We start from the raw sequence: 26,477 nt of genomic DNA on the forward strand, positions 1-26,477 counted from the left end.
GCATGCACTGCTCTTTTGAGGTCTATTCACAGATTTTCGATGATGTTTAGGTCGGGGGACTGTGAGGGCCATGGCAAAACCTTCAGCTTGTGCCTCTTGAGGTAGTCCATTGTGGATTTTGAGGTGTCTTTAGGATCATTATCCTTTTGTAGAAGCCATTCTCTTTTCATCTTCAGCTTTTTTACAGACGGTGTGATGTTTGCTTCCAGAATTTGCTGGTATTTAGTTAAATTCATTCTTCCCTCTACCAGTGAAATGTTCCGCGTGCCACTGGCTGCAACACAAGCCCAAAGTATGATCGATCCACCCCCGTGCTTAACACTTGGAGAGGTGTTCTTTTCACCCTTTTTTCTCCAAACATACCTTTGCTCATTGCGGCCAAAAGGTTCTAGTTTAACTTCATCAATCCACAGGACTTGTTTCCAAAATGCATCAGGCTTGTTTAGATGTTCCTTTGCAAACTTCTGATGCTGAATTTTGTGGTGAGGACGCAGGAAAGGTTTTCTTCTGATGACTCTTCCATGAAGGTCATATTTGTGCAGGTGTCGCTGCATAGTAGAACAGTGCACCACCATTCCAGAGTCTGCTAAGTCTTCCTGAAGGTCTTTTGCAGTCAAACAGGGGTTTTGATTTGCCTTTCTAGCAATCCTACGAGCAGTTCTCTCAGAAAGTTTTCTTGGTTTTCCAGACCTCAACTTGACCTCCACCGTTCCTGTTAACTGGCATTTCTTAATTACATTACAAACTGAGGAAATGGCTACCTGAAAACGCTTTGCTATCTTCTTATAGCCTTCTCCTGCTTTGTGGGCATCATTTATTTTAATTTTCAGAGTGCTAGGCAGCTGCTTAGAGGAGCCCATGGCTGCTGATTGTTGGGACAAGGTTTGACGAGTCAGGGTATTTATAAAGCTCTGAAATTTGCATCACCTGGCTTTTCCTAACGATGACTGTGAACAAGCCATAGCCCTAACAAGCTAATTAAGTTCTGAGACCTTGGTAAAAGTTATCTGAGAGCTCAAATCTCTTGGGGTGCCCAAACTTCTGCATGGTGCTCCTTTCCTTCTTTTTCCACTCTAAAATTGTACAAAACAAAAATAATACTCTAATTTTGCTTAAAATTTTGAAAAGAATGTTTTATCTTTAACTTTATGACTTTTGGAGATCAGTTCACCTTCTACTCACTTAACTATTCACAGTAACAGAAATTTTGACCAGGAGTGCCCAAACCTTTGCATGCCACTGTATAGTTAAATTCAGCATCATGTTCACTGCAAGCATTGTGGGACCAAAAGCCTGTTCCTTTGCTGTACTGACCTATGTTCTATGGTATCCTTATAATGCAACCCCAACAAAGATTTTAAGTCACATCAAGAGGGAAGGAACATGCCTTATAGTGGTGATTTTTCAGGGTATGATCATTTATTGGGGCGAATTAGAAATCCTATTTGCAGTGTGCTACAAAGTGCAGTTTGGTAAATCTGCTCAAACTATGAACCACTGACAAGAGTAAACAGCCATACAAGCTACTGATCTAACAGTAAACCCAAGTACTTGACCAACTACTCATACAAAATGCTGGAGGAACTCAGCAAGTCAGGCAGCATCTACAGAGGGGAATAAACAGTCAACGTTTTGAGACGAGACCCTTCATCAGGACATTTCAGCCCTAAATGCCAACTGTTCAGTCCCCTCCATAGATGCTGCCTGACTTGCTGAGTTCCTCCAACATTTTGTGCGTATGTTACTCTGTATGTCCAGCATCTGCAGAATCTCTTGTGTTTACAGTTAATTATTTCATGTCTGAAAAGCATGCAACTACATAGTTGAGATTATCACTAGCATAAATCATAAAACTTGTAGTTTTATGGCAGCAGTACAGTGTAAGACATAAAAATTACTATAAATACTAAAAGACTATAAAATATGAATAAATAGTGCAAAAAGAGAGAAAAATGTTGAGATGGCGTTCATGGGATCATGACTTTTCAGAAAACTGATGGTGGATGGGAAGAATGTGTGTGTGTGTGTGTGTGTGTTCAGGCTCCTGCACCTTCTCCTTAATGGCATTAATGAGGGTAAAAGTGATTCCTGTCACACTCTCACAGTAACGAGGAAGAAGCCCTGTCAGAGTCTTTGAGATAAAAGATGCAATTACTTGCAGTTCTATAAAAAAAGGCAATTGCATGCTTCTACTGTGTAAGAACAACCGACTTAATCAGAATGGAGATACGGAATAGACAGATGAACAGTACTGATATATTGTCCTGCCTAGTATTTCCATGAGCAGGCATCATGGTCATCTTTATGTGCTGTGTCATATGACGTGGGCGATCATGGTCTCATGAACATGATTGGTCGTGGCAAATTTTTCTACGGGAGTGGTTTGCCATCATCTTCTTCTGGGCAGTGTCTTTACAAGACAAGTGACCCCAGTCATCATTAAAACTCTTCACAGATTGTCTGTCTGGCACCAGTGGTCGCATAACCAGGACGTGTGATATGCACCAGCTGCTCATACGACCATCCACCACCCGATCCCATGGCTTCACACGACCCTGATCGGGGGCTAAGTAGGTGCTACACCTTGCCCAAGGGTGACCTGCAGGCCAGCGGAGAGAAGGAGTGCCTTAAACCTTTGATAGAGACGTATCTCCACCCTGCCACATAACCTGAGTGGGCATGGAATCAATAAGGCAAAGTTGATTGGCAGATTCAATGAATTTACAATACCCCTCCCAAAAATGATCCTATCATGCATCCCCTTCCCATTACTTATTCAGCCCCAAGCCCTCATCTTATCCAAGCCAGCAAATCGATCGCCAATGTTTTATATGATCATCAGAAGTGAAATAAACAAAACGTTTTTTCATAAGAATAATTATAGAAACCTAGAACTTGCTTTCTCAAGCAACACATATCAAAGTTGCTGGTGAGCTCACCTGTCCAGCTCTTGGCTCCATCCCTCCCCCTCCTGTCTTCTCCTATCGTTTTGGATCCTCCCCTCCCCCTCCCACTCCCACTTTCAAATCTCTTACTCACTCTTCCTTCAGTTAGTCCTGACGAAGGGTCTCGGCCTGAAACCTCGACTGTACCTCTTCCTAGAGATGCTGCCTGGCCTGCTGCGTTCACCAGCAACTTTGATGTGTGTTGCTTGAATTTCCAGCATCTGCAGAATTCCTGTTGTTGTTACTTGCTTTCTCAATGTGTTCTAATGCTCTTTGAGTTGGAATTTTTAAGATCTTATCAGAAAGGTTGTTAAATAAAGAGGAGAAGATTAGCTTTATTCGTCACGCATACATCCAAACATAATGAAATGTACTGTGTGCATCAATGACCAACATAGTCCAAGCACAATCTACTAACTAACTTGTACGTCTTTGGAATGTGGGAGGAAACCAGAGCACCCATATGGTCATGGGGAGAACGTACAAACTCATACAAACTCCTTACAAAGAGTGACAGGAATCGGTGATCATTGGAACTGTAAATGGCAATGCTAACTGCCCTACCATGCCACCCCACATAGTTCAAGATCTGCTCTCCATCCCTTAATAATACCAAGAGATAGAGAGCAGAAGTTCCAAACTGGAGCTGAAGTACATGATCCAACTGAAAAACAGAATAGACTTAATGGGCTGAATGGCTGCCAACAGTGCATAATTATCCACGACTTAGTACAGTGTATGACTTTCAAAGTAGGATGAGGGCACATCCATTATTTATTTTTGATTTGTTTTTAATACAGCACAGTACCTTTGATGGAATTGTCACTGAAATAAATGTTTATTCCCTTTAATAATCTACAAAATTTAATAAATTCAAATTGAAATTAGTAGATCATGGCAATATTTGTAATCAATCATACCTTTGCCTCAACTTGGGAGACTATTTTTCAATTTGCAAATCACCAGTGCTCCCTAGTGGCAAAATCCAGTACTGCAGTATTACGTACCTGATTTTTTGAAACTGCCAATCAGTTCAAGCAGCATTAAATAGCTGAAACGCTGGAGGAACCCGGCAGGCCAGGAGGTAAATAAACAGTCAATGTTTCAGGTCGAGGCCCTTCATCAGGACTGGATCAACATTAAATAACAGCTGATAGGTTCTTGATTGGTCAGGGTATGAAGGGATACAGTGAGAAGGCAGGAGACTGGGGCTGCAAAGTACCATTTCACACAGGAACAGAGGTGCACAAGTCCACAGCTTCTCAAATCTTCACAAGGCTCATCTGTTGCCTTGTAAGAGATTTTACATTAACAATTGCCAAGATTTGCGAAAAAAACTGTTTCATTTATTTAGAGATACAGGGTGGAATATGCCCTTTTGAGCTGCACCAGCCAGGAACACACCAATTTAATCCTCACCTAATCACGGGACAACTTACAATGACCAATTAACCTACTAACCTACTTTGGACTGTGGAAGGAAACACACACACACACACACAAAGGAATATTGAAACTTGCTCACAGAGGATGCGGGAATTGAACTCTGAACTCCCCAAATTGTAATCGTGTCGTGCTAACCGCTAGGCTACTGTGGTGCCCAAAAAGTTGCCAGATGCAAGCACCTGGGTTATTGGGAGAAGTTGGGCACGTTAAGAAGGGTGGGGGATGTCATGATAGAGGTGTATTAAATCGTGAGAAACACAGTCTTTTTCCCAGAGAAGGGAAATCAAGAACTAGAGGGCACAGGTTTAAGGTAAAAGGTGAAAGATTTAATAAGAACCTGAGAGGCAACTTCTTCACACAGAGGCTGCTGAGTAAATTGAATCAGTAAGTGGTTGAGGCAGGTACAATAGGGTATTTAAAAGACACTCAGAGAGGTACAGGGATAGGAAAGGTTTATAGGAAGGGTTCCCAACCTGGGGTTCACAGACTCCGCAGTTAATGGTAAGGGTCCTGGCATAAAAAAAAAGGTTGAGAACCCCTGGTTAAGACTGATATGGGCCAAATGCAGGTTTGCTTAGATGGGCATCGTGGTTGGGTTGGCATGTACAAGATGGGCTGAAGGGCCTGTTTCCATGCTGCGACACAACTTCAAACTACATTTGATGGAAAAGTTCCGACCTTTTACCATCCTGTGCATGCAGAAGCATTTCCTTACAGTTATCCTGAAATGCCTAGCAACTGAGCCAAGCTTAACAGCCGGCTGTGTCATAGGGTCACTTGTGCCCTGAAGCTTGGATTTTATTGAAATATAGATGTCACGCCAGATCCAGCCTGTTTGAGTTGTCCTCTTGATTCTTCCTGAAGTGAGACATCACAATGCAACACTGACAAGAATATGACTGAAACCTTTACAGTCACATTGTCTGTATTAAAAATGCCTCAGGAAGGTTTCCATGCAGTAATTCCAGTAACCACAAGGAATTCTGCAGATGCTGGAAATTCAAGCAACACACATCAAAGTTGCTGGTGAATGCAGCAGGCCAGGCAGCATCTCTAGGAAGAGGTACAGTCGATGTTTCGGGCCGAGGGATGCTGTCTGGCCTGCTGCGTTCACCAGCAACTTTGATGTGTGTTGCAGTAATTCCAGTAACACTGTTTCTCATTTTTTGTCCATGCCCTGGGTACTTAAGCTCAGTTTCATTGCTCCCACCTCCCCGCAATATCTATTTCACTTTTCACACACCCGAAGCCCACAGCCACAATTCCTTCTTTATTCAGAGATACCGCATGGCAACAGGCCCTTCCCGTTGACCAATTACACCTATGTGACAATTAACCTTTACCTGGGCACATTGGTTAAGTTACTAGGCTGGGTCTGCATACAAAGAAACTTTCAACTACAGTGATGATTCTTTAAAAAATTATTGTATTGATGAAATACTTTCGGAAATTGTTTGTCTATTTATTTATTTAGAATACAGCATTGTTACAGGTCCTTCCAGCACAACAAGGCTGAGATGCCTAATTACACCCATGTGACGAATTAATCTACTAACTTATAACTTTGGACTGTGGGGGGAAACCAGAGCACCCAGAGGAAACCCACATGGTCACAGGGAAAATGTACAAACTCCTTACAGGCAGTGCCTGAACTGTACCCCGGTGACTGGCACTGTAGCAGCGTTACGTTAACAACTATGCCACTATGCCATTCCTGTGAACTGTAAATGCTTTTCCTTTCTCAGGTATCCTAAACCTTAACAGTGGATTGTTACCTTCATGGAATCAAAAAGATTTTGGTTCAGATGTGGCTCAAACCAATTCTCTCTTCTCATCAAGGTATTCCAAGGAACAAAGATCAAGGATCAAGGATCAATTTTATTCGTTATGTACATTTACATGTATTACGAATTTGCTGTGGTGTGTTGCCCAGGGTGCAACATAGAACACAGAATAGTACAGCACAGCACAGGCCCTTCGGCCCATATTGTTGTGCCAACCCTCAATCCCTGCCTCCCACATAACCCCCCACCTTAAATTCCTCCATATACCTGTCTAGTAGTCTCTTAAATTTCACGAGTGTATCTGCCTCCACCACTGACTCAGGCAGTGTATTCCACGCACCAACCACTCTCTAAGTAAAAAACCTTCCTCTAATATCCTCCTTGAACTTCCCACGCCTTACTTTAAAGCCATGTCCTCTTGTATTGAGCAGTGGTGCCCTGGGGAAGAGGCGCTGGCTATCCACTCTATCTATTCCTCTTAATATCTTGTATACTTCTATCATGTCTCCTCTCATCCTCCTCCTCTCCAAAGAGTAAAGCCCTAGCTCCCTTAATCTCTGATCATAATGCATACTCTCTAAACCAGGCAGCATCCTGGTAAATCTCCTCTGTACCCTTTCCAATGCTTCCACATCCTTCCTATAGTGAGACGACCAGAACTGGACACAGTACTCCAAGTGTGGCCTAACCAGAGTTTGCATGTTTTATTATCAAAGTACATATACAGTATACAACCTTGAGATTTGTCTTCCTGCAGGCAACCACAAAACAAAGAAACATCCCCACACAATAAAGACCATCAAATACCCAATGTGTGAAACAAACATCAAGTTGTGCAAACAATAAAAAGTAAACAAATAACACACAGAACATTTACTGCAGAGTCCCCAAAAGTGAGTACACAGCCACGAGCTGTGGAGGCGAGTAAAGCCATTCCAGGAGCCCAATGGCTGCAGAGTTAATTCAGCGCCGAAGCACCTTGATCAAATCGCGTAAATAGCAAAAAAAAAGTAAACAAGAGCACATGGAACATGAACTGCAGAGCCCCCGAAAGTGAGTCCACAGCTGTGGAACGCATTCAGCATTGAGGTGAGTGAAACCCATCCAGGAGCCCGATTTATGCTCCCAAACACAGCAGCATGGGTCTCAATATTCCTGCACCATCTGCCAGCAGCAGTGGGAAGAGAGGGAGACCAGTCAAACGCACCAGGTGCTGCTGAACACCTCTTCATTTTCCACTCTCATACTTGCCAATTTTAAGCTTGCTCAACGTTTTAATTGGCGTGGAGTAATGGACCCAACCATGGGTTCATGTTCCGCCACTAGGAATCAATGCAGCCACCCCCAGCAATGGCTGCCCCTGCACTCTCCTCGCCGAATCCCCAGGAGATCGCAAAAGCACCAGGTCATTCAGTTGGATCAAAAATACATCCTTAAAATGGAAATACAGGCTGCACTTAATGCAGTTCAGAAGTGTGCTTAGAAGAGGAGTATCTAGTAGTTTTGTGAGCAGTCTGCAAAATGTTGCTGTTAGTCAGTGGTGCCATCTTCCTTGTCAAAAATACCAACATTCAACAATTATAAAGAATAAAGAATAGAGAATTATATGAAAATAAAGTTAGGGGTTAAAGGACGGATATGGAATAAATTGTCCATAAATATACCTGTATAAATACCAGCATGTATTTATAGAAACATAGAAACATAAAAAACCTACAGCATAATACAGGCCCTACGGCCCACAAAGCTGTGCCGAACACGTCCTTACCTGAGAAATTACCCAGGGTTACCCATAGCCCTCTATTTTTCTGAGCTCCATGTATCTGTCCAGGAGCCTCTTAAAAGACCCTATTGTATCCACCTCAACCACCGTCGCCGACAGCCCATTCCACACACTCACCACTCTCTGCGTAAAAAATTTACCCCTCATATCTCCTCTATACCTACTTCCAAGCATCTTAAAATTGTGCCCTCTCGTGCTAGCCATTTCTGCCCTGGAAAAAAGCCTCTGACTATCCACATGATCAATGCCTCTTATCATCTTATACACCTCTATCAGGTCACCTCTCATCCTCCGTCACTCCAAGGAGAAAAGGCCAAGTTCACTCAACCTATTCTCATAAGGCACGCTCCCCAATCCAGGCAACATCCTTGTAAATCTCCTCTGTACCCTTTCTATGGTTTCCACAGCCTTTCTATAATGAGGCAACCAGAACTGAGCACAGTACCCCAAATGGGGTCTGACCAGGGTCCTATATAGCTGCAATATTACCTCTCGGCTCTTAAACTCAATCCCACAATTGACGAAGGCCATTTCTTTCTTAACCACAAAGTCAATCTGCGCAGCAGCCTTGAGTGTCCTATGGACTCGGACCCCAAGATCCCTCTGATCTCCACACTGCCAAGAGTCTTACCATTAATGCTATATTCTGTCATCATATTTGACCTACCAAAATGAACTACCTCACACTTATCTGAGTTGAACTCCATCTGCCACTTCTCAGCCCAGTTTTGCATCCTATCAATGTCCCGCTGTAACCTCTGACAGCCCTCCACACTATCCACAACACCTCCAATCTTTGTGTCATCAGCAAATTTACTAACCCATCCCTCCACTTCTTCATCTAGGCCATTTATAAAAATCACGAAGAGTAGGGGTCCCAGAACAGATCCCTGAGGCACACTGCTGGTGACTGACCTCCATGCAGAATATGACCCGGCTACAACCACTCTTTGCCTTCTGTGGGCAAGCCAGTTCTGGATCCACAAAGCAATTTCCCCTTGGATCCCATGCCTCCTTACTTTTTCGATAAGCCTTGCATGGGGTACCTTGTCAAATGCCTTGCTGAAATCCATATACACTCTACTGCTCTACCATCATCAATGTGTTTAGTCACATCCTCAAAAAATTCATTCAGGCTCGTAAGGCATGACCTGCCTTTCACAAAGCCATGCTGACTATCCCTATTCATATTATACCTCTCCAAATGTCCATAAATCCTGCCTCTCAGGAGCTTCTCCATCAACTTACCAACCACTGAAGTAAGTATTTATGATATAAACAGCATTACAAAATGTGGCTTTAAGTTTAACAGTGCAGTGACGGGGGTAATAGTTGGAGGGAATATCTAGAATGGTTGATCAGATTAACTGTCTGGGAGAAGAAACTTGTAAGGTATGTGAGGTTTTTCTTTAATGGCCCTAAGCCCTTTCAAGAAGGAAACTTTTGGAAAAGGCAGTTTTCAGGGTGGGAAATGTCCACAATGTTTTTTCCTGCCCATTTCTTTGTCCTGGACATATACAAGTCCTGCAGTGATGGTAGTCTGCAGCCAGTGATGTTTTCTGCTGACCTGTCTATCACTTCCAGAGTCTTAAGTGCTAAAATCTAGACTAATATTCTAGTACTGTATAAAAGGAATTCTCCTTTGGAAGTGCTATCCTTTAGAAGAAACGATAAACACTATCAGGTGGTCAAAAGATACCATGGCCCTTTTTTCAAAGAAGATTCTCCTCATCAACTTGAACAATGCCGATCGCAAGTAACACCAATAATCATTAATATATTGATTTTGTGAGCTTACCATGTGTTACTGCTCCTGAACCTAAATCATAGCAGAGAGCACACTTCACAAAGTAGTTATGTGTTTGAAGATACATTCAACTCAACACAAAAGGCACTATATAAATGTTATCTCCTTCTCTAAACTGGAAGAGTATCAACCATTCCTTCAAATACCCCTTCAAACTTTGGGAGGACAAGAAACAGGTGAAATTCAGCCATAAATTTAGTTGTGAATCAATGAAAAATTCCTACTCAGAAAATTCTACGGTACTGAAGGTCATTTGGACCCACTCTGCTTACAAAAGATCTTGTTACACCAGAATATGAAAATAAATCAGCAACTTATCATATCAGCAGGCTGCTAATCAAATGTGGAAAGTGATTTTGAATAAAACACATGAATATTTTATCAGGTTCACTACCAATAAATGTATCTGCAGTGTAAGAAAATAGAAAGCTCTCTTTTACATATGTGCCACAATTTAACTTATTAAAACCCATATTCTGCACAGATGGTGACAAGTCCCTCCTCTATTTTACAAATGCAAATCTAATTAAGTGTGGGATCTCAGGAGAACCAATTTATTTACTCATCAATGAATAATAAACATCCTAACACACGTTTCATCATCCCTGGGGGAACTGTTGGAGATTCTTCCAAAATTATTTAAAATTCAGTGAAATATGCCAACAGTAAGCATGGAATTGTGCGGGAGGGAGTACAGAGAAGAGATGGGCACAGTAGCGTAGCGAGGGCAGTGCTGTGGCGCCAGTGATCGGGGTTCAATTCCCACCGCTCTCTGTTAGGAATCTGTACATTCTCCCAGTAATGGTGTGGATTGCCTCCAGGTGTTCAGGTTTCCTCCCATATTCCAAAGACGAGCAAGTTGAGGTTAGTAAGTTGTGGGCATGCTATGTTGGCGGTTCGATGCATGGTAACACTAGTGGCCTGCCCCAACACATTCTCCTACCGTGAACATAGAAATCTACAGCACATTACACGTCCTTCAGCCCACAATGTTGTGCTGAGCATGTAATGTACTCTAGAAACTGCCTGGAATTTCCCTAGTGCATAGCCATCTATTTTTCTAGGTTCCACGTACCTAAGATGCTCGTAAAAGACCCTATTGTATCCGCTTCCACCACTGCCGCCAGCAGTGCATTCCACACACCCACCACTCTCTGTGTGAAAAACTTACCCCTGATATCCCCTTGGTACCTATTTCCAAGCACCTTAAAACTATGCCTCCTCATGTTAGCCATTTCAGCCCTGGGAAAAAGCCTCTGGCAATCCACATGATCAATGCTTCTCATCATCTTATACACCTCTGTCAGGTCACCTCTCATCCTCTGTCACTCCAAGGAGAAAAGGCCAAGTTCACTCAACCTATTCTCATAAGGTACACCCTCCAATCCAGGCAACATCCTTGTAAGTCTCCTCTGCACAACTGTGTTGGTCATTTTCACAAACAACACATTTCACCGTATGTTTCAATGTACCGTACATGCGACAAATAGAGCATATTGTTTAAAAAAAAGCTCTTTTAGAAGAAAAGATTCACCAAGATATTGCCTGGACTGGAGGGCTTTAGTTATGGGGACAGCTGAGATAGGAAGGGTTTGTTTTCCCTCAACTGACAAGGACTGAGGTACAACTTGATTAAAAACATGCAGGATTATGACAGGTGTAGATAGTATGACAGATAACCATGGTAGTATGATAACCATATTAGTATGATCATAACCATAGTAGGGATATCAAAAGAAAGAGGTCATAGATTAAGGTGAGAGGAAGGAATTTTAGAGGGGATCTGATGGTTAAGTTAATTTTCAGACAGATTGGTTAATATTTAGAACTTGCTATCATTGGAATTTGGATAGCAGGATGGAGATACCTCTCTACCAAAGGACCCTAAGACCATAAGACATAGGAGCAGAATTAGGCCATTCAGCCCATCGAGTCTGCTCCACCATTCCATCATGGCTTGATAAAAAGGAGGTGTAAGGCGCTCCTTCCCTCCGCTAGCCTGCAGGCTACCCTTGGACAAGATGTTCCACCTGCTTAGCCCCCCTGAACAGGGTTACATGAAGCCATGGGAGCAGGTGGTGGATGGTCGAACGGGCAGCTGGTACATCTCGCCTACTTCGTACAGCACATAATGATGGTGATGACCTTACGATTGATATAATTACTAAATTTAAGAGACATTTACACAGACACTTAAGTAGACAAGACATAGAAAGACACAGTCCTAATGAAGGCAAGTGAGATTAACGTAGATCAGGGGTTCTCAACCTGTGGTCCACATTCCCCTTGGTTAATGGTAGGGGTTCATGGCATAAAAAAGATTGAGAACCACTGGAGTAAACAGACAAAAATGTCAGCATGTCATTCAAAACTGTGACAATCTTCTATAGATGTGCAGTGAATTCTATATTGACTGGTTGCATCACGGCCTGGTATGAGAACACCAATTCCCTTTAATAATAAAGCCTCCAAAAAGAAGTAGATACAGCCCAGTCTATCACAGGTAAAGCCCTCTCCACCATTCAGCACATCTACAAGGAACGCTGTCCTATCTATCATCAAAGACCCCGCCCATCCCCACCATCCAGGCCATGCTCTCTTCCCGCTGCTGCCATGATGAAGGTGGTACAGGAGCCTCAGGACTCACATAAACAGGTTCAGGAATAGTTGTTACCACTCAACAATTAGGCTCTTATAGGCTCTTTAGGCTCTTACCATCTCTATGAGAGATAACTTCTCAACTTCACTTGCCCCATCATTGAACTGTGTTCCCATAACCTCTGGACTCACTTTCAAGGACTCTTCATCTCATGTTCTCGAAATTTATCACTTATTTATTATTAATTTTTTCTCCTTTTGTATTCGCACTTTCTTGTCTTTTGCACAGTGGTTGTTTGTCCATTCGTGTTGTATGAGGTCTTTCACTGATTCTATTGTGTTTCTTTGTATTTATTGTGAATGCCCACAAGAAAATGAATCTCAGGATTGCATTTGGTGACATATATGCACTTAGGATAATAAACTTACTTTGAATCTGAACTTTGAACAAAAGCATCAATTCTGAAAAGAGATTTACTGTCTATATGCAAAAAAGTGCTTATTTTGGAAATCTTAAATAAAAACAGAATACACTGGAAATATCAAGCAGAAAAAGTAGCATTCTTACAGAGAAACAGAATTAACACAACCACGTTCTTATGAATGATCATTAAACTAAAATGTTAACTGCTTCAATATCCACGGATGCTGCTGGCCTGCTAAGAAGATCCAGCAATGTCTGTTTTTATTTCGTCCCGTTCCTTTGAAACAACATTGGTGATGTTGTGTCATCAAGCCCGAGCACCGTTCAACAAGACTGAGCATGATTTGTTGGCACCAAATTGTGTGGCTACACCTGTGGGTTGCCCCCAGCACATCCTTAGATGAGTTGATTGTTAACGCAAACACATTTCACTGTATGCTTCAATGCTCATGCGATACTTTATAGTCGCCAAACAATTGATACTAGAGTGTACAATCATCACAGCAATATTTGATTCTGCGCTTTGCGCTCCCTGGAGTACAAATCGATAGTAAGTATTTAAAAATTTAAATTATAAATCATAAATAGAAAATAGCAAAAGGGAAAGTAAGGTAGTGCAAAAAAACCGAGAGACAGGTCCGGATATTTGGAGGGTACGGCCCAGATCCGGGTCAGGATCCGTTCAGCAGTCTTATCACAGTTGGAAAGAAGCTGTTCCCAAATCTGGCCGTACAAGTCTTCAAGCTCCTAAGCCTTCTCCCGGAGGGAAGAGGGACGAAAAGTGTGTTGTTTAGATAGATAGATAAATCAATCAATCAATCAATCAATCAATCTGAACCTGAACCTGTTGACTGGTCACCCTATCTTACCTCGGTTTCATCACTGTAGATGTAGTAGAGGACTCGAATGAAGATTTCTTCTGTCACATTGTGCAGCGTCACCATGGGAATACTGGGCTGACTCTGAAGCTGCTCACTCTCAGAGAAATGGTCCTGCAAAAGTGCTCTGAAGTAATCGCTACGACTGCAAAAAAATGCCTGCAAGCACAAAATAAGGGACCAGCGTCAAAGCCTGTGCACCACAGGACTATGCAATCCATATGAAGCGTCTTGGCCCAAAACATAAACTGCTTATTCCCCTCCAAAGATCTACCTGACCTGCTGAGTTCCTCCAGAATTTTGGATGTTTAACTTGAATGTTTTTTGGCTAACATTGGCTGAATAGCCAGGTCCGTATCGTAAATTTTTACAACATAATTGTAACATTCTTGATGTAACTTCTTATTAACATTTAAATAAGTCTATTTGACATATAACAAATCATTATTTAATGATTTCTGAGAATCAAAAATGGAAGCTGAAAGGCAACAGACCACAATAACCCTCAGAGGACAGTAAGAACTGCCAAGAGGATCTCTGGGGTCTCCCTTCCCCCTTATTTGTGACATTAACCAGAAGGACTGTATGCGAAGGGCCTAAAGCATTGTCGAGGATCCCTGCCACCCATCCCACTATCTCTTTGACTCTCTACCAGCAGGAAGAAGGTAGAGCATCAGGACTATGACTGCCACACTGAGTAACAGCTTCTTCCCTCTGACTGTGAGACTAATAAATACCCTGCTACCACTGAGGTATCATCACTAGGAGCATTAAAAACGAGAGGGCTTAGGTTTAAGATCGAAGGGGAGAGATTTAAAAGGGGCAGCTTCTTCACACAAAGGGTGGTATGTGCTGCCAGAAATGGTGCTGATGCTGGCACATTAACAAATTTAAAAGCCCATGGTTAGGAGAGGTTTAGGTGGCCATGAGCTAAATGCAAGCAAGTGGGACTAGCTTGCTGGGCAACACGGTCAGGATGGGAGAGTTGGGCCAAGGAGCCTGCTTCCATGCTGTACGATTCTGTAACTCATCTCTGGAGTTAATCAGAATGTATGGAGAATTACACACAAAATTGGTTGAAAAGTGTATCTGTGTAAATAGATGGTTGATGGTCAGTGCACACAGCGAGGCAAAGGGCCTGGTTTGTGCTGTTAGCTTTATAAAATAACACCAACATAGAGACCTTATGACAAAGGAAGATGTAGCCTTCCACTCTGAAGCTCAGGTCTGGGTAGCTGCTGAAGTTGTCTGTGCTGTCGAAAGGTAGCTCACCAAATCCAACCTGCAAGTGAAAGAGCAGGATCAGGTTAAAAACATTGATTTAGAAGGACAGTAAAGCAGAAACGTTTATAAAGACAGTGGTTGGGCATGTAAGGACTCCGTTCCTGAGAACTGTCCATAAACTGATCTCTCCGAAGTCAGGAATATCCATCTCCCATAGTGACCCATATCGTATTTCAAATACTTGCCATAGTTCTTTCATTCCATTGAAGAATCACCCTAATACTATCCATAATTAAACCACTGACCATCACCGTTCTACCCTTCAGTCCAGATGAAGGGTTTCAACCAGAGATGTAAAAATGTTCGAATACAGCATCTACAGTCTCGAGTCTCCATTATGGATATATATCTGTATCCTTTCACTAATGAATACCATGACATATTTTATTATTATTACTAGCTAGAAAAAAGCTGTGAATTATATGGGAGAAATTTTGTAAAGTCAGATTTCCACAGTAACGTATGAGGAGTGTTTGATGGCTTTGTGCCTGTATTCACTTGAATTTAGAAGAATAAGGTGAGGGGGATCTCATTGAAACCTACTGAATATTCAAAAGCCTAGATAGACTGGATATGGAGAGGATGCTTCCTAAAGTGGGGGAATCTAGGACCAAAGGGAATATCCTTAGAATAGAAGGATATTCATTTACAACAGAGATGAGGAGGAATTTCTTTAGCTGGGGGAAGAGGGTGCATCTGTGGAAACCAAGTCATTGGGTATATTTAAAGTGGAGGTTGATAAATTCTTGAGCTGTTAGGGCCTGAATCATTAAGGGGAGAAAGCAGGAGAAAAGGGTTCAGAGGGATAATAAATCAGTCATGATGGAATGACGAAGCACACTCGATGGGCTGAATGGCGTAATTCTGCTCCTATGTCTTATGGTCTAGCTCTGTACAGCAATTGCTCTACTGCTATGCTAGAGGGGATCAGAGGAAGAGTTCTTGAAAAAAAGAGAGTAATCGGAATGTGAGAAACAATGGCAAAGTGTTTGTGGAGAAAGGTACTCTGAGAACACTTAAGCATCCAGACAAGAATTTGAATTGTCAAGGAATAGAGAACTATGGACCAAGTCCTTGTAAAGGGAATTTAGACATATGTACTTGATAGTCAACATAGATATTGTCTGCCATAGGGCCTGTTTCTCTGCTCTATGATTTCATTTGGAAGTGCAGATACCCATGTCTATAGAACGAGAACACAAAAACCAGGAGCAGGAGTCAGCCATTTGGCCCATCAAGACCACTCTTCCGTTCAATAAGATCATGGCTGATTTGGCCATGGACTCAGCTCCACACACCAGCCTTTCCCCACAACCGTCAATCGTCACCAAAGACACTCGCACACTTCTACAGATGTACCATGGAGAGCATTCTGACTGGTTGCATCACTGTCTGGTATTCCTGCTGCTGTCTGCAAGGAGTTTGTATGTTCTCCCCATGACCCTGTGCTCTTCCTCCAGGTACTCTGGTTTCCTCCAGATTCCAAAGACATCCAGTCATTGAGTTGTGAGCATGTTACGTTGGCACCTGAAGTGTGGTTTCACTTGCACAAAAGGAACACTTTACAGTACTGTATGATTCAATGAGCATGTGACACATAAAGCCAATTTTTAATCTTTATCTCAAAAATCTATCCAACTGGGTCTTAAATATACTTAATGTGGTGGTCTCTACTGCTTCCCTGAGCAGAGAATTCCACAAATTCACTGTTCTCTGGGAAAAGCAGCTTCTCCTCATCTCTGTCCTGAATCTACTCCCAAATCTTGAGAGTATGTCCCCTGGTTCTAGTCTCATTTATCTAAGTGGAAGCAACTTTCTTGCCTCTAACTTTAACTATTCCTTTCATAATTTTATATGTTTTGATAAGATCCCCACGCATTCTTTGGAATTACAGCAGAAAAAATGACCTAGGTGACCAAACGAGATGAATGGAAGCAATTTTCTTGGACTCACTCAGAAAATTAAATTTCTCAAGACACTTTCTTGATATTGGGGCACATTACACAGGCAAATGGGGTCATAACAAGAGCTTTTGGCAAATTGGCTTTCATAAATCAAAGTACTGAGTACAGGCGTTGAGATGTTACCTTGAAGTTGTATAAGACGTTGGGGAGGCCTAGTTTGGAGTATTGTGTGTAGTTGTGTGGTCAACTACCCACAGGAGAGGTATCAGTAAGATTGAAAGGGTGCAGAGAAAACTGACAAGAATGTTGCCAGTACTTGAGGACCTGAGTTATAGAGAAAGGCTGAGCAGGTCAGGAATTATTCTCTCGAGCGTAGGAGAATGACGGGAGATTTGATAGAGGTATACAAAATTAAGAAAAGTATAGACAGGGTAAATGCAGGCTTTTTCCACTGAGGTTGGCTGAGAGTAGAACTAGAGGTCATGGGTTAAGAGTGAAAGGTGGAATATTTAAGGGGACCATGAAGAGGGATCTCCTTCACTTAGAGTATGGTGGAATGAGCTGCCAGCGCAAGTGGATGTGGTTTTGATTTCAACAATTAAGAGAAATTTGGAAATGTAGATGGCTGGGAGGGGTATGGACGGCTGTGGTCCAGGTGCAGGTCGATGGGACTGGGCAGATTAATAGTTTGACATGGACTAGAGCTGAAGTGTTGTTCTATGTTCTTTATGCTATGTAATATCAGGACTGATGTCCCAGTCAGCAATGAATAGTACTGAAGATCCAAGACATCTTCAAGCAGTGCCTCAGAATGGCAGGGTCCATTATTAAGGACTCCCATCACCCAGGACATGCCCTCTTCTCATTGTTAACATTGGGAAAGAGGTACAGATGCCTGAAGGCATACTGTAAGTGATCCAGGAACAGCTTCTTCCCCTCTGCTTTTCAATTCTTAAATGGACATTGAACCCCTCAACACCACTGCACTTCCGTTATTTCTGTTTTTGCACTATTTTAAACAATTATATATATATTATATATGTACACACACATACATACATTTACAGTGACAGATAGATTGATTTATTTATTTCTATATTATCATGTATGGCATTGTACTCCTGCTGATAAGTTAACAAATTTCGCAACAAATGCCAGTGATATAAAATCAGTTTTCTCTGCACCCTTTCAATCTTACTGATACCTCTCCTGTGGGTAGTTGACCACACAACTACACACAATACTCCAAACTAGGCCTCCCCAACGTCTTATACAACTTCAAGGTAACATCTCAACGCCTGATCCTGAAATGGAACAGCTGTGCTTTCAAAATTACCATGTCAAGTCCAGACCCCATGTCAGATGGGGTAAAAGGTCTTGTGGCACCACTTGAAGAAATGCAGGAAGCTAGTTTTCTAACTAATATATACCTTTAAGTTCATTAAAATCAGCTACCTAAATATTTACCCCAATGCTGTTTGTTGAAGCATATAATCTGTGGAGGAAAAGGAATTGACATTTCCAGTTGAAACCATGCATGAGAACCTGGTCCTTTTGCAGAGTTTTGACACGGAACATTTAACATTTTCTTTCCTCCCAGAAATGCAGCTCAACCTGCTGAGTTACTCTAGATTCCTGTACTTTAAGTCATTTGTGTGTCGAAGAGAGAAGAAACGATGACATGAACATATTCTACATTTTTATGTCAAATACTTACTCCATTTACTGTACTGTGCCAAAGTCACAGGCATATGTATAGTTAGAAACTTTGCACAGTACTGTAGTAATTTTATGTATTGCAGTGTACTGCTGCAAAAAAAAAACACATTTCATGACAGATGTGAGTGATGATATACCGGGTTCTGATATGAGTCTCTATTGTGGACTGAGAATAGGAAAGGGGGAAGGGAGAGAGGGAAATCACAGTTGGCAAAAGGAGAAAGGAGGAGAGTGGGTAGTGGGAAGCACAGAGAGGCATTCTATAATGATCAATAAACTAATTGTTTGAAATCAAATGAACTTGCCTGGTGTCTTAGGGCTGGCTGTGTCTGTACCTGTGCCACCCCTTACCTCTGGCACTCCTTCCCTGCCACCTGTCCCACACCCATCCCTCAGCCCTCTATCCTCACCATTCCCAACATCCTTTGCTCCCACCAGATTTCCAACTCACTCCCTGCTCCACGATGACAAATACAGTATATATATATATATATATATGTGCCTCAGACTTTTGCACAGTACTGTACGTTTTATATTTTGGAATTAATATTGTATTAGATACTGCGATTTTTGCTCAAATATTCCCCAGTGCTCTTTGGAAATCTCAGGCTCACTAAACAATCAAAGTGTGTCTAGCACAGGTGACCATTCTGCCTATTGTGTCTGTTCCAAATCAGCAAATTAACTAACCAAGTAAAATTCCTATCCTATTGCAGTGCAGTGTAGCCCTGTAAAAAAATCCTGTTTCAAATATATATCCATTCCTCTTTTGAAAGTTTAATAACCTCCACCATCTTTATAGGATGTGCACTCCAAATGTGTACATAAATTTTTCCTTCACCGATAGTGTATGCCAGTATCCTTGATAATTGATCATTCTCTCTCTCTCCCTCCCTCCCTCCCTCTCTCTCTCTCTCCCCCCCTCCCTCTCTCTCCCCCTCTCCCTCTCTCTCTCTCTCTCCTGCTCAAGCGTACATTTACTCCAACCTCAGTAATCTGACATTTCCTAGCCTCCTGTATTTCAGGAAAAATTAATCATTCAACATCTTCTGAAATCCTTTGCAAAATATACTTTAATAAGACAAGACTTACCCGAAGCTCAGGTGGCAGGGCACAGTCCGCAAGCATGGCCAAATCGTCTTGCAGTCTGCCGTTCTCTTGAGGTTCCAAAGTTAAGATTTTCACCCAGGTCCCAGGCTTTGAAGAGACTGTATTAAAAAAATATAACCGCTCTACCAACTTTTTTAAAGTAATTCCTTACTCACTTTTATTTTTATATTGCACTCATGTTCATTTCAAAGCAATTAAGTACTTCAGAAGTAGAATCACACTTGTAATGTAGGAAAATGCAATGTGCTAATAACCAGATAATTTCCAATAGTGATGTTGGGTGTGAGATAAATACCAGAACACTGGGAATTACTCCACTGCTCTTTTTAAAACCATGCTATAAGATCGTTTCTACTGAATTATAGAATAATACAGCAGGGAAACAGACCTTTTGGCCCATCTATTGCATGCTGACCTTTGCCCCATCCAAACTAATCCCATTCACCAATGTTTAACCTATAAACCTCAAAGCCTTTCCTACCCACGTACCTGTCCACTGTCTCTTAAAAGTTCTTACTGTATTTGCTCAACAACTTCATCTGGAAGCTCAGTTCACATATGTGCCACCCTTTGTATGAAAACATTGTCCCTAAAATTCTCTTTTAAATCTTTCTCCTCTCACCTAAAACTTATGGCCTCCGAGCTCTTTATTCTCCAACATTGGGAAAAAATGTCTTCACCACAAACCAAAATAGACTTTGTTGAATTTAATTGTGTGCTTCCTAGTAAAAAGTCATGTACAATTTATGTTGAAGTTATGTTTTTCCTCAAGAATGCTGCTTATCTGATGCTCTTTGCCTGGGATGCTGCTGCAAGTAAGATTTTCACTGCACCTGTGCAGATGACAATAAAGTTGACTTTGACTTTAATTATCTGATCACATAAAGGACAGTGCTGTCTGCAGATTAGCCATCACACTCCCTACATCACAAAACAGTGATATATTAATTACAAAGCACTTTGGAAGATCCTGCAAGTAATAAAATGCTACCTTTATCTTCAGATTCTGTAACCAAGGAAGCTTATAGGACACAGAACAGTACGGCACAGTACAGGCCCTTCAGCCCACAATGTTGTGCCAACCGTTTAACTGACTCAAAGACTATAATTCATAGAAGCAGAATTAGGCCATTTGGCCCATCGAGTCTTCTCCACCATTCCATTATATATGATTTATTATTGACCTCAACTCCATTCTCTTGCTTCTCCCCATAACCTTTGACCTCATTACACATCAAGAACCTATCAACCTCTGCTTAAATATACCAAATGACTTGGCCTTCATAGCCGTCTGTGGCAATGAATTCCAGATAAACCACCATTTGCCTAAATTCCACTGATTCACCACCCTCTGGCCAAGTTAACCCTTCCCTCCCACATAGCCCTCCAGTTTTCTTATGGCTAAAGAAAACATATTTCGTTTTGGAGATTTCAGTGATATAGTACATTGAATACTGCAAGAACTTACCAAACTCATACACTTTCTTGCATTTCCTTTCTACTTCACTGATAAGCTCTTCTAATTTGCACTGCTTTGCCAAGATTTTAAAATCTTCCACATTTTCTACTTCAATGTCTAGGCGGCCTGTGGAAACAAGAAAATGAAGATGCAGACCATGCATTCTACTCAGAGGCACCAGAGTTTGTGCCTTCGAGTTGGCATGAAGGCAGCATCCAAGACCTTGTTGTACATTGTTTGTGTCAGGCCTGCTTCACTTGTTTGGTGGTGAGACAGCAGTGTTGCTTCGGTTGTAGCTTGGACCAAGCCTCAGTCCTCCAGCTTGCGTGGTAGTGTGGTGTCCAGGCTCAGTTGGGGGTGGCCTCTAATGCTGCCCTCTAGTGGTGGATCAGTGAAATTACAGGCTGGACGGCCAGGAACCATCAATTTGCAGGACTTCGTTCAGGAACTTGGGTCTAAAAATTTGTTTTCTTACATCACTATGTTCTTTTTTTCCTTTCTCATTATTTTGAATGCGCATGTATGTTTTTGCGCCTTGGCTCCAGAGAAACACTGTCTCATTCAGCTGTATCCATGTATGGTTTGAATGACAATTAAACTTGATTTGATTTGATTTGAAAATTGCTGAAGGTAAAATGCTGAGCTGGTAAAGATATTTTTAAAATGCACACAGCATTATAACATAGAACATAATGTAGAACAGTACAAGTCCTACGACCTACAATGTTGTGCCAACCTTTTGACCATCTAACCCTTCCTCCCACATAAACCCTCCATTTTTCTTTCATCAATATGCCTATCTAGGAGACTCCTGGCTTTATAAATATAAACATAAATGCAAAAGCAAGAAATTTATTATAAAACTTTTTTGTAATGACCAGATTGTGATAGTTTCTTTGTAACTTAAAAACAGTTACTTTCCCAAAGTCATCAGGCCGATCAACAACTTACCCACCTACAACACACTGCCGCCACATACAGATCATCTAGCATCACTTTATGTACATAAAATCAGTCCTGTATATAACAATTACTTGTACATTGTCTTTTATAGGAGTGCTTTTATATTTATATTGTGTTTTTATTGTGTTCTTTACGCATATTGTGTTTTTAATGCTGCAGCATATCCAGAGTAACAATCATTTCATTCTTCTTTACACTAGTATATTAAAAAAATACAATAAACAATCTTGAATCTTGGTAAAAATAATGTCTAAGAAAGTCAACTGGAACAGCACTAATTTAAGGTGCCTATTAAAAAGGGAAGAAACAGAAATCAAAATTATTCTCTTTAATGCAGAAAACTAAAAAAATTAATTTAAAAGGTCTTCATATTTACAAAGGGCTTTGATAGACAGATGTTTGTACAAGTTACAATACAGAATGTATTACAAATTCAGAACTGCAGAAGGAGCCAATATGCTATCCACGCTCTGCAGCTCTTCCATTTCCATGCCTTCCATCTTGATGACAGCTCCATTATGTTGCATTTTATTAAATGTGTTTTGAAAGCTCACATTATATACTGTGATATTAACTGCATTTCCCTCATTTCCTACTTGATCAAAAACTCGATAAGCCTACTTGCACACAATTGCATTTAACAAATCCATGCTGGCTTTCTGTCATCAATCCTCACTTGTTGCTGGGACTTGAGGACCTGAGTTATAGGGAAAGGTTTAATAGGTTAGGACTTCATTCCCTGGAGCACAGGAGAATGAGATTTGATAGAGGGATACAAAGTTTTGAGGGATACAGATAGGGTAAATGCAAACAGGCTTTTTCCAATGAGATTGGGTGAAGCTACAGCTAGGTCACAGGCTAACGGCAGCCATCCCACCTCTCCCGGAAGTTCCGGGAGTCTCCCGCATATTAATAGTGGCTCCCTGATGCCCGCAAATTATATACAATATCACGGAAATCAATTTTTTTGAGAGCGAGCGAGCAAGAGAAAGCAAGCGAGAGAGCGAGAGAGAAAGCAAGAGCAAGCAAGCCAGAGAGAAAGCTAGAGAGAAAGCAAGGGAGAACATGAGAGAGCGCGCGAGAAAGCAAGCGAGAGCACGAGAGAGCGCACGAGCGACCACGAGAGCGACAGAAAGAGCGCCATGGCAGAGTGTTCCAAAAGAAAAGAAAATATAAAATGTACGTCACCCCAGACTACACTAAAGTGTACCTCTGCCTAATAGGGGTCAAAAATAATGACAGTGTTGCTCGCTGCACTGTTTGCAACAGTGACTTTTCTATTGCCCATGGTGGGTTAAGACTGTAAAAGACGTGTTGAGGTGAGTTTAACAGGTGTCATTCGTTCATTAGCATAGCCAACGTTATTTAAACTAGCTGGCTAGCTGCTAAGGAGCTACTCTATTGCAGACATCCCACCTCTCCCGGAAGTTCCGGGAGTCTCCCGCAAATTGATGGTGCTACCTCCCTGAAATCAGTTTTTGCAGAGTGGGATGTCTGTAAGGGTAAATGGTGAAATGTTAAAGGGGAACCTGAGAAAGAACGTCTTCACTCAGAGGGTGGTGCAAGTGTGGAACAAGCTGCCAGCGGAAATGGTGGAGGCAGTTTTTATTGCCACGTTTAAAAGAAGTTTGTATAGATCAGTGAATGGAGGGATACAGAAGGCCACAGCCCACATGTGAGTCGATGAGATGAGGAAGAATAACAGTTCAGCACAGATTAGACGGGCCAAAGGGCTTGTTTGTATGGTGTAGTGCTCTGTGACTCTATGACATTGCTTTATAAAGCTCAGAATCAGAATTAGAATCAGGTTTAATATCTATGTTGTGAAATTTGTTGTTACGGAGTAGCAGTACACTGTATACATAATAAAAATAAACTATAAATTACATTAAGAAATGTATATATAAAGTTAAATTAAATAAATAGTGCAAAAAGAGATCAAAAAATAGTGAGGTGGTGTACATGGATTAATTGTCCATTCAAAATTCTGATGGCAAAAGGGAGGAAGGTATTGCAAAAATGTTGGGTGTGTGCTTTAGTTATTTCAGTTAGAGATGCAGCACATCAAACCGCACCATACAGCAACCCTCCTGTTTAACCCTTACCTAATCATGGGATAATGTACAATGACCAATTAACCTACTAACTGGCAGGTCTTTGGAATGTGGGATGAAACCGGAGCACCGGGACGAAACCTACGCATTCACAGGGAGAACATACTAACTCCTTACAGATGACATCGGAACTAACTCCAACACCCAAGCTATAATAGTGTCACGCTAATCACTATGCTACCGTGGCACCCAGACTCCTGTACCCTCTCCTTGATGGTATCAATGAGAACAGGGCATGTCATAGGTGATAGATACCACCTTTTTGACACCGACAGAATGACTTGGCATCTTTTTTTGAAGATAGACTTCTGAAGACTATCTTCCTCGATGCTGGGAAGGCTAATGCCCATGATGAGCTGGCTAAATGTATAACCCTCTGCAGCTTTTTCTGATCCTGTGCAGTGGTCCCTCCATAACGGATGGTAATGCAACCAGTTAGAACGCTCTCCACGGTATATCTGTAGAAATTTGCTAGAGTCTTTGGTAACATACCAAATCTCCTCAAACTCTTCACGAAATATAGCTGCTTTATTGCCTTCTTTGTAATTACATGAACATGTTAGGCCCAAGATAAATATTCAGAGATGTTAACACCCAGGAACTTGAAACTGCTCACCCTTTCCACTGTTGACATCTTGACTTCTCTCACCTTCTCCTTCCTGAAGTCCAAAATCAATTTCTTGGACTTACTGATTTTGAATGCAAGGTTATTGTTGCAACACCACTCAACCAACTGAACTACCTCACTTCTGTACACCTCCTCGTCACCATCTGAAATTCTGCTACCAAAGGTTGTGTCATTAGCAAATTTATAGACGGCATCTGAGCTGTGCCTAGTCACATGGTCATGGGTATAGACAGAATAGAGCCGTGATCTGAGCATGCATCCTTGAGGTGTACAGGTGTTGATTGACAGTGAGGAGGAGATGTTGTTTCCAATCCGCACTGACTGTGGTCTCCCAGTGAGGAAGTCAAGGATCCAGATGCAGAGGGAGGTACAGGCGCCCAGGTTTTGGATCTTGTTGATTAGTACTGAGGGTATGATGGTGTTGAACACTGAGCTGTAATCAATAAACAGCTGAATATCAGTTTTTTAAGTATGCATTTAAATAATGTTTCTCTCCTCATTTGAGCATACTTGAAGTAAAATCACTCTGTCAGCGTCAGAATAACAACCAGAATCATATTCAGCTATTTATCACATGTATTTTGAAACATGCCATTCAGGGCCACTTTATTAGATACACATCTAATGTGGGAGTTAGATATGGCCCTTGTGGCTAAAGGGATCAGGGGGTATGGAGGGAAGGCTGGTACAGGGTTCTGAGTTGAATGATCAGCCATGATCATACTGAATGGTGGTGCAGGCTTGAAGGGCCGAATGGCCTACTCCTGCACCTACTTTCTATGTTTCTATGTTTCTACATGCTGCTCATTAATGCAAATATTTAATCAAATCGCAACTCAATGCATAACAGCATGTAGACGTAGTCAAGCGGTCCAGCTGTTGTTCAGACTAAACATCAGAGCGAGGAAAAATATCATCAAAGTAACTTTGCTATTTGAATGAGTGTTGGTGCCAGATAGAGACAACTGAGTATCTCAGAAACTTCTGATCTTCTGGGATTTTCACACACAAAAGTTTCTAGAGTTTACAGACAATGGTGCCAAAAAAAAAACAAAAAAATCCTGTAAGCAGCAGTTCTGTGGGCAAAAATGCCTTGTTAATGAGAGAGATAAGAGGAGATGGCCAGACTAGTTCCTGCCACTGCCTGTAAGAAGTTTGTATGTTCTCCCCATGACCGCACTGGTTTCCTCCCACATTCCAAAGACGTACCAGTTGGTAGGTTAATTGGTCATGTAAATTGTCCTGTAATTAAGTTAGGATTAAATCAGGGCGATATGGCTCGAAGGGCCGGAAAGGTTGGGGGGGTGGAGGGGAGGGAGGGAGGGAGGGAGAGATGGATGAGTGGATAAGCAAGCTGACTAGAAGGCAACAATAACTTAAATAACCACACCTTACAACAGTGGTGTGCAGCAGAGCATCTCTGATCGCACCATACATCGAACCTTGAGGTGGATGGGCTACAGCAGCAAAGGACGACTTTGGGTTCCACACCTGTACCTAATGAAGGGGCTACAGAGTGTACAGTGAAATGTATCGTCTGTGTTAACAACCACCGCTACCTAGTGATGTGCTGAGGCCATCCCGCCAAATGTCACCACACATTCCGCCACCATAGCAAGCTCACAGTGCTC

The 26,477-nt window shown here is 41.8% G+C and overlaps 1 protein-coding gene across 3 annotated transcripts in view; it reads right to left on the bottom strand.

Annotated features, from left to right (window-relative positions):
- Positions 1–26,477, bottom strand: part of abtb1 (ankyrin repeat and BTB (POZ) domain containing 1) — a 92,997-nt gene that overhangs the window by 21,027 nt on the left and 45,493 nt on the right. For all 3 annotated transcript variants that reach the window (XM_072280253.1, XM_072280252.1, XM_072280254.1), the window contains 4 exons: positions 21,151–21,267; positions 19,665–19,780; positions 14,849–14,947; positions 13,657–13,824 (listed from right to left, as the gene is read on the bottom strand). In XM_072280253.1, the coding sequence (XP_072136354.1) occupies positions 13,657–13,824; positions 14,849–14,947; positions 19,665–19,780; positions 21,151–21,267 (500 nt within the window). The remainder of the gene's footprint in view (positions 1–13,656; positions 13,825–14,848; positions 14,948–19,664; positions 19,781–21,150; positions 21,268–26,477) is intronic.

The sequence above is a fragment of the Mobula birostris genome, chromosome 16, assembly GCF_030028105.1.
Source record: "Mobula birostris isolate sMobBir1 chromosome 16, sMobBir1.hap1, whole genome shotgun sequence".
Lineage (NCBI taxonomy): Eukaryota > Metazoa > Chordata > Chondrichthyes > Myliobatiformes > Myliobatidae > Mobula > Mobula birostris.